Source organism: Eutrema salsugineum, unplaced genomic scaffold (assembly GCF_000478725.1).
Source record: "Eutrema salsugineum unplaced genomic scaffold, Eutsalg1_0 scaffold_1, whole genome shotgun sequence".
Lineage (NCBI taxonomy): Eukaryota > Viridiplantae > Streptophyta > Magnoliopsida > Brassicales > Brassicaceae > Eutrema > Eutrema salsugineum.
The window spans coordinates 14,290,616-14,300,376 of NW_006256909.1; the positions used below are offsets into that span (position 1 = coordinate 14,290,616).

The 9,761-nt window shown below is 33.5% G+C and overlaps 1 protein-coding gene across 1 annotated transcript; it reads left to right on the plus strand.

Moving 5' to 3' along the window:
* The first annotated feature begins 5,811 nt into the window (after positions 1-5,811).
* Positions 5,812-7,019, plus strand: LOC18029264 (uncharacterized protein At4g15970). Its single transcript, XM_006414692.2, has one exon. The coding sequence runs from the start codon at positions 5,826-5,828 to the stop codon at positions 7,017-7,019; it is 1,194 nt and encodes a 397-aa protein (XP_006414755.1). The 5' UTR covers positions 5,812-5,825.
* Positions 7,020-9,761: the final 2,742 nt, after the last annotated feature.

Sequence of the window (9,761 nt, forward strand, 5' to 3'; positions counted from 1 at the left end):
ATAATTTAGACCGGTTTGTTTTAAATTTTTTTACACATCATCACATAAGAACCAATTAAAAAATGACACGTAATTACAAACTGAGGTTAATCGGTCTTTTTGCAGTCGAAATTCATTCTGGAGCTGACACGTAAGCGAAAAGCTGTGAAACTCGCTGTGAGTGCGACAAATCAGCAAATCAATACACAATTACGTATGTAGATTTTTTTTGTTTTTTAAAAAAATGTTTTTGTAAAATTTTTTTCTAAATTTTGGTTTTATATAATTTTAAAAACGGTTTGATTGACTATGTAATTAAGCATTAAACCATAATAATTTAGACCGTTTTGTTTTAAGTTTTTTACACATCATCACATAAAAACCAATTAAAAATGACAAGTAATTGCAAATTGTGACTAATCGGTCTTTTCGCAGCTGAAACTTATTCTAGAGCTAACACGTAAGCGAAAAGCTGTGAAACTCGCTGTAAACGCGACATGTAAGCAAATCACTACACAAATAAATATATAAATTAAATCAAGATTTAGAACTAATCAATTTTTTCAGTTTAGTCGGTTAATATTAAAACCATATATCCGTATCCTACAATTTTTTAAAAATGAAATCCATTCGGTTTATATGGTAGAACCGAAACCAAACTGTATTGTTTCAGTTCGTTTTGGTTCAGTTCGGTTTTATCAGATTAAACACCCCCTAGTATGCTCATCAGTTTAAACAAATGTTTCTTATTGAAAACATTATGGGATTGGTTGGATTTAATGAAAAAATAATAATTACGAAACACATTCAAGTTCTTTAATAAAAATGTTTAGTTAGTTTGAGATTGGTTTACACTTTACAAACCAGAAATTGACAAAAATGAATAGTAGGCCAAGGAAACAAAATACATGAGATAAGCATTTAATTTCTTGAAGCCCCAAAAAAAACCCATTATAATTGAGAATCCATCGAGTCACAATGAAACAATACTCTATCTCTGCCAATCCGGAAAATCTGCAAAAGAACAAAATAATAATCTGATTCCTAAAACAAAATAATAATTAAAGCAATCAATATTTACAATAACCGCAACATAGGCCCAAAATTATATGCGAAAAGCGCCAAGAAGAGAGGTAATCTAAATTACCTCAAGGTAAGTAGCAACCACACCCGAAGGTAGGGTCGAAATTGAACAACCACAGAGATAACTCTGGGAAGAGAATGAGCCGCGAGTTTTTAATTCGGGGCTAATAAAGGTACCATCGAACCCAGGTTGGTGTCAAACGTTTGAAAGAGACACAACCAGTGAGGGTGGGATCGAATTGGTGACATAAGCTCTAATGAAATTGTACTTAAACGCTCACATATAACCAAACGGTTCCCGGTTTAGATCCGTTCGTTTAATAATTTCACAAACCCTGAAACAATTCGAGGGCAAAGGTCACTGAATGAAAGGACATTTGCATCTTCTTCATCGTCTAATTCATCAACTCAGTGTGTATGTGTCGTTTTGTTTTTCTTTTAGTCCTCAAATTTTGAACCTCGGTCTTTGTTCTTGTGGATTTTGAGATTCAATTCAAATCCTTCATCTTTGTGAAAAACCAACAAAAATGAGATGATCCTTAAGTTCATATATACTCATAACAGAGTTCTCAAATTTGCGACTGTATATCTTCTGATTTCTGAACCAAAAAGGTCTCTCATCCATATGATAATTTTTTTTTTTTCCGAGAGCAACTTTCACATGATAAACAAAAACCAAAGGAGATTTGATTTCAGGTTTTAGAGAGTAGCTTTGTTGTTTAGCGAAAATATAAAAAGAGGGGTAATTTAGATTACCTCATTTGGGTCTTCAACCATGGAGGAGACATGAAAACATCCAGTTTCAACTGGCAGAAACACCAGATCGTACTGGTAGTGAGCCGCACTGGGGCGGAAGAGAAGCCATATTATAATGGGAATTGATCTCGGGACTGAGTGCCCGGAAATTGGTACCAATATAGAATCGAACACTGATGAGAGCTGCAATTTAAGCGAGACTCGACCACTTTGAACGGGTCCGAATTGGTACAAATGCTCTATTTTATTCTTACTTATAGTCTCACCTCTTCGGTTTAGAATGTTTTGCTTCTTGTTTCGCCTTAACCAGGAAATTTTTGAGGCAAAAATTATTGGGCAAACATTAAAATCCATTAAAAAGTCTGGAATCACCTTAAAGATTCATATTTTCCAATTCATCTCGAATAACTTCACAAACGTGAGCTACTTATTGGATCCATCTTTTTTCTGGACCCTAAGTTACTGTTTTACTCTATTTTCTAGAATGCTTCTATTTGTCTCTCTTTACTATTGTGAATATTCTCCTTAAGTCTTGTATACTGTTCCCACACAAAACCATATAATATATCAAAATTAGAATTCAAACTCAACTACTGAAAATTAGAAGAGTTCAGAATTTGAAGAATAATTCAAGACTCAAGCATTCAACAATTAAAAAAGAATGATGAAAGAAGAACAAGAATTCAAAAACTGAAAGGAGAAGCAGAATCCATACTTGCAAAGTGATTTTTGAAGTCATTGAAAGAGGAGAAGATGGATCGATGAGGTAATTTGTGGGTTTAGATTTACGGATAAGAATTACACGATTTAGTATGAAATCGATATACTTTTTGGGGATGGAGTACATGTATCCAAGGAAAAATTAGGAAAATATAGATCATAGGTTTTAGTCCGTTAATGTGCTTTCCAGTGGTATTTATTTTAATTTTCAATTTTTTGATCCCCTTCCTTGGTTGTTGTTTCAGAGTTTTCGTCATTTTGGGGCAGCAATCCACTTACACAAAAGACAATGTGTTGAGTGCTTGAATAACCCGTTTATGAGGGTGTTTTCAAAGGATGTTCTGACCCTTAAGTTGGTATAAATGCAAATGTCACTACTGTGGGAGAGTAATGAGCTGTCCAAAGCCTTCTAGTACTGCAAATGTGCAGAAGCATCTAAGTACTTTATGCAAGTCATGCAGATGTTAAACTCATGAAAGTAATGATGGTACTGTTAAACTTGGAAAAGTTTATGAAGTTGTTTTTAGTGAGGCATATAAATGAGTAAGTTGTTTCGGGAGAGCTAACACTTTTATTCATTGAGTGTTTGGCGTCGAAATATTTCTACTGTCGATTGAAAATTTACAAGCCTCGTCGATTTACATTTATGATGAGTTATATCCACTACAAGAAAACATGCCAAAAACCTACGGAAAATATTGTCAGAAAAACGTAGGAAACGGCCCTTTCTTACCAAATTCCTACGAAATTTTGTCATAGGAAATCGGCCGTCGAAAATTGTAAAAGGTAAGAAAATGGTAGAAAATTTCCTACATAAATGTTGGTAGGATAGTTTTCCTACGAAAATTTTAGTAGAACTTTCCTACCAAATTACTACCATTTTCTATCGAGTAGTGTTCCTTCCAATTTCCTACGAAACATCACTTACCTATTTCCTACGATTTTTTTTACTAATTTTTTTTTACTAATTTCTTACCAATTTCCTACCAATATAATTTTATAAAAATCAAAATTAAATTAATATCAGAAATTGAATTTAAATTAAAATATAAATTAATTATAAATTTGATTAATGAAATATATACAAAACAAAAAATTCTCTAATTACTATAAGCCTAAAATTTGACTAAGTAATTATTAATTAGAAGAAAATTTTAATTTAAATTTTTATAGTGCAGTTTCTTTATCTAAATTTTCTTAACTTTTCGACGTGGGACAAACAAAAAGACATATTTTCCTAAAAAATTCTTACGATTTTTCTACAAACAATATTTCGTAGGAAATCCGTAGGACAATTTCCTACGAAATTTCCACCAGTGTAACAGTTAATTGGATCCTACAACTTTTCTACCAAATTTTGATCGTATTTTCTACGAATATAATTTGGTAGGTTATTGGTTGGATATATCCTACTACTTTTTTGACATTTTCTTTTCGTAGAAAATTGTCTTACCTATTTCCTACCACTTTTATTTTTCGTCATAATTGCGTAAGAAATTGGTGAAAAATATTCCTACCAAATACATTTGTAAGAATTTTCGTAGGAATATGGCATGTTTTCTTGTAGTGATCATCTTATATACATGCATCTAGGACTGCTAAAATGAGCAGATTAACAGAGTAATTTAGAACAAGAAGAACAATTTTCTGGTGAATCATGCATACTAAGCCAAAGAAGAAGACATGCATATTGTCGATTAGATTTTTAGAAAAATGAGATACAAAAGTCTTCAAAATTCATCGTAAAATCTATAACATGAATTGAGTAGAAGCTAAAAGATTCAAGGTGTTGTCATGTACATATGAACATCTTTTAAGAGTTTAGATTTTTTAACCGATACTAGCAATATGATTCTACCATAATTTATACTTAAATATTTATCTACTGGAAGAAAAACAAATAAATACATGGAGATATTAATCGAAAAGTGAAACAACAATACAAAAATATGATTTATGCAATTAAAAAAATTGTGCGTTCAAACTTCCCAACTACTGTAACGTACATATATCCCTGAACATGCTGCAGAACCTTGTTACAGGATCATGATAACCTTCCGTGTTCTTCCAAAGAGAGACAACTATCATGTGTCCTCCACAAATTATCTTGCAAGGTGTGCGGCATATCTCTGGAGTAGCTTTTTTTTATGCTTTCATGCACTGATTTGTGATACAGTCTCTTATACACACAGCTCTCTTGTTGGAATGAGAGGCTTGTGCCGAAAACATAATTGTAAATAAAATTACAATCATCAAGACACTGCAAAATTTCTTTGACCTTTGAGCTGCCATAATGTAAGTAATCCTATTGTTTTTTAAATTTGGTTTGAAGCGAGATGATTTGGTGTGATTTTTGTGTTGATCTAAGAGGATTTATATAGTAAAAGTGGTTTTAGCAGACTTTAGAAATTTACTAATTATCAGGAGGTCAATTCTTTTTTGTTTATTGTTTCTTTTTTCTTAATTAGGTAAATATATCGATTGACTTTTGGACAACTTAGCTGTGTTTTACTTACTGTTTCAGCTATTTAACAGCTAGTTATTCATATTAAATTTTGGCATTCACAACACGTATTGAAGTGGCATTTATTTATTTAATTGTCAATATCACATGTTGTTAGAAAGATCTATATTTGAACTCATAATATATACCATCTCGTAATAATATGTTTTTTATTTGAATAATAACTTTAATTAGCAATTAGGTACATCTACAGCATAAAATATAACATGTGCATTCAAAGAATTATAATTTTTTTACTGTGACATAGAAATGAAAAACTTGTACATAATAATGTTGTGTCCTTCTGAAATTGATGGCCAAATTAAATTATAATTACTTCTTCTAAAATATAATTTAATTTAATTTGGCACCAACAATGTTACAAAGAAAATATTTTTATTATGTTGAGTTTTTTATTATGTTTGTTCCTACATAATGAAGCCATCCTATGACTATTTCATCTAAATCCTTTAATTTTTTTGAAGCTATAGAATAACCATATTTGCGTCTGCACATGTACACAATTAATATCAATTAAAATATTTGAGATACTACTACAATTACCTAAAAGTTTAATTAATTAATATTCAAAAATAGTACATATCAACTTGTGACCGAGTTCCATTTATTTCGTACCCCTCAACTCTTTCCCTAGTTTTTTTCCTTGTCGAATTCCTTGACCTGGTTTGTATTTTTTACTTGTGAAAAGTATAAATATTGAAATAAAAATCTTGAAAACTTACCATTTTTTTTACTTTCTCCGTGCCGACGATGGTCGGTGTGGATGAATCTATCGAATCGTGTTGGCTCGAGGTTCAAGACGGCGAGGCTCAACGTTTCGTCCCGCGTCGGTAATCTTTCCTCCGTCTCCGCCGCAGCTTCCGTCGTCATGCCGCCGTGCTCCGGTCCTTTACGCCGAGTCGTTGTTTTCCTTGTCGCCATTTCCATCTCCTGCTTCGTCCTCTACAGATCCGCTGAATCCCTCCACGTCGTCCCTGGCTCTTCTTCTTCGATAATCTCTCGCATTTTCCCGTCTCTCGATTCCTTCAAGTCTCTGGAAATTGAAGAACCTAAGCTAGAAGATGTTCTGCGTAGAGCTGCAACGAGAGATGGTACAGTCATATTAACAACTTTGAATGAAGCTTGGGCAGCTCCTGGATCTGTTATCGATCTCTTCTTCGAGAGTTTTGGAATCGGTGAAGGAACAAGCATGCTTTTAAACCACCTGGTGATAATTGCTCTGGATGCTAAAGCCTATTCCCGTTGCAGAGAACTGCATAAGCATTGTTTCAGTCTTGAAACAGAGGGTGTTGATTTCTCCGGCGAGGCTTACTTCATGACTCGTTCTTACTTGAAAATGATGTGGAGAAGAATCGATTTCCTCCGGTCTGTTCTTGAAATGGGTTACAATTTCGTTTTCACGGATGCTGATGTGATGTGGTTCAGGAACCCTTTTCCGCGGTTTTACAGGTCTGCCGATTTCCAAATCGCTTGTGACCATTACTTAGGAAGGTCGAACGATCTACAGAATAGACCAAATGGAGGGTTTAGCTTTGTGAGATCCAATAACCGAACTGTACTCTTCTACAAGTACTGGTACGCTTCACGGATCAGATACGCGGGATATCACGACCAGGACGTTCTTAACTTCATCAAGACTGAACCTTTCCTTTCCCAAATCGGGCTTAAGATTAGGTTCTTGAACACTGCGTATTTCGGTGGTCTATGTGAGCCGAGCAAGGATTTGAATCTTGTTCGTACAATGCACGCGAATTGCTGTTTCGGTATGGATAGTAAGCTTCATGATCTTAGAATCATGCTTCAAGATTGGAGGGACTTCTTACCACTTCATCTTAAGCAATCCTCTGGTTTCTCCTGGAAAGTCCCGCAGAATTGCAGTCTTGCTTCACTTCGGCGATATGATTCCATGGATGAAGATGAGAGCGAACCACCAGGAGATTCTTTTTTTTTTTTTTAAACTGGAGTAATCCTAAGCTTCCTAGGCCCAGACTAATCTCCAGCAGCCCAGCAGCCGGGGTCTACACCAAGACATTCTCAAGTGTATCTGGTGGCCAAGTGGAGTAGTACCACCAGGAGATTCCCGAGAGTAAAGTGTGTGTGTGTTACAAATGTATATAGAAAACTGTTTCGAGATTTTTTTACACGAAGAGGAAGTAAAAAGGAAGGCAAGTTTTGTAAAATGATCGATCGTTCTTAAAGAGCACATAATGTCTTGTTCAAAAAAAAAAAAAAAGTATATATATTTTTTTTTTTTTATCATTAAATTATCTTATTGTTCCATCCTTCCTCCTTCAGTGGCCTCGAGAAATCATTCATAGGTTTGGATTTTTTTTGTACCTTTCAATTGTCGAATTCTCCTTCTCCTTTCATCATTCTATTTCAATTGTTGAATGCTTGAGTCTTGAATTACTCTTCAAATTTTGTACTTTTCTAACTTTAATAGTTGAGTTTGAATTCTAATTAATTTTGATTTGATGTTTGATTCTCTGTGGCTTGGTTTGATTTCGGGTTTCTCTGCCAGAGTTTCAACTTTGAATATATGTATGATTGAGTTGAATGTCTATTTTTTCTTTTGAATCCTGCAGATGGGATTCTTCCACATATACAGGCATACAATGATACTTTCAATGATGATATCGATGAAATAGACATATCCAAAGATGATTGCGGGACTCTTGACAATGTTACTACAAACAGAAGGACATAGCAAGAAACAAAACGAAAGAAACTCTAACAGAAAGTGGAGAATCATTTAAAACTAAGAAGAAAATCAGCAAAAGGTCTTTGATTTGAAAATCAGAGGAGCCCTGAAAGCCATCAAGAGTCCTAGCAAGTGACAAGGAGAATCCTTGGCACTTATGGCATATTTTAAGACTTCTCTTAGGCAATTTTCTTTCAATTTTCTTTTTTTTTAATCAATTTTTTTTGAAAGGGAGAAAGCTTTTTTAATAGAGATAGGTCTAAAGTCGCGAACATATACCATATTTTCAAGTTTTCAGGATTTAGTGATGCTCTTGAAAAATCTCCTCCACCAGTAAAATACAGTATTCATCTTTAGTGACTGAAAACTATGTTGTTCATTTTCTTTCTGACGTTTTTGCACATATCTGCATATAAGACAATAGAAAAACAAGAATGCATGTGGTCTGAAAGAGATATGGTAAGGTGGAGAACTAGCTAAAAATAAAATAGCCATTCATGATCAGCAAAGAGCGGTAAAAAGGATAAAAATTCCTGAATGTATGATTCGTTTATCTGGTCTAATACATTTAATGAGAAATTAAGTCAAGATTAAATTTAAATAAAACTAGGATACTTGCCCTCACGCATGCACAGATTTGAACGTTTTTCTACAATTTGAATGTTACTGGGTATAGTGTTAATTTTATTGGGCTGAATTTTAGTATATTGATAGTTTATAGTTTGTGTTCTGATGGGCTCATATTTGTAGTTTATTATTGGATAAATTATATTTATGTATAAGGAAGAGAGTAATGATGAAGATCACATCTAATTCCAAAATAACCTTTAGTTTTTTTTTTTTTAGATATTTTCCAAAATATATATTGAAGAAATAATCCTTTATGGTTGTCAAATGTTGTATTTGCAGATTGTAATCCTTATTCATAATGTATAAAATTTGTTTTACCATTAAAAAAAAATATTGAAGACATACTATTTTATGTAATATAGATAAAGATGTATTAATTTTAACAAAATGCATCTTCTTTGGAAATTTGTGAGAATTCGGTCAAATCTTAGTTAATATGTTCTAATTACAAAAGACTTTTAGGGAAATATGATACACACGGAAAAAACATGAGTGGTCACTCTCTACTTACTCTATAAATAAACAACACAAGAGAAGTTTCATCAAGTAACCAAGAAAAATATATTAAGAAATTCAAAAATTACCAGTCAAGAAAATCAGAAACCTTTTTGATGTAAGGATTGAAAAGTATTTTAAATTGGTCTCTAGCATTCTTAATGCGATATCTCTCTGTATAATTTTACATTCAAAGTTTTCCTTGTTAAAATCTATAGATCGTATTAACATATTGTATATGAAGGTTTCCATTGGATAAGAAATTAAATGGCTAACTGATGAGGCCATTCAAGCTGAGCCAGACTTAACCGAGCCACAACTACAAGATGTCGAAATACAAGTCATTCATGAAGGCCCAATAACAAGACAAAGAGCAAAGGTCCTTCAACACAAGTACAACCAAAGCATGTTACAAACCATATCTCAAGTGGATCAAACAAGGTCGCAAGAAGACCAAGAAAATGAGCTGGATAAGGAAGCCCATCAACAACAAGCTTGGACTGGATTACTTGAAGAATGCCAAGAGCAAGCAAACGGCCCAGCTTCAAAGAATCAAGATGTCTGGCCCCTTTTGCCAAATCAAGCCCAAGTCTTCATGCTGACCATCTCGCCAATGCACCAAGACACTTAGGAGGGAAGATTCAAACTCGGTCAAAGCCACACATGTCTCGGCCACCAAATAAGGTAAGTGTTCAATCAAATTTCAATTCTTTGACTAATGAGTTTCTTTTGTCTTTGGTCTTATGCAGAGACAATTTAGTTAGTCTTTTATTTCCTTTTTTGAGTCCTTTAATTTAGCATTTTTAATTTACAAGTCCTGTTGTTTTGAGTCTTTACTTTTAAAAGTCATGTTGTTTTGAGTCTTTTTATTTC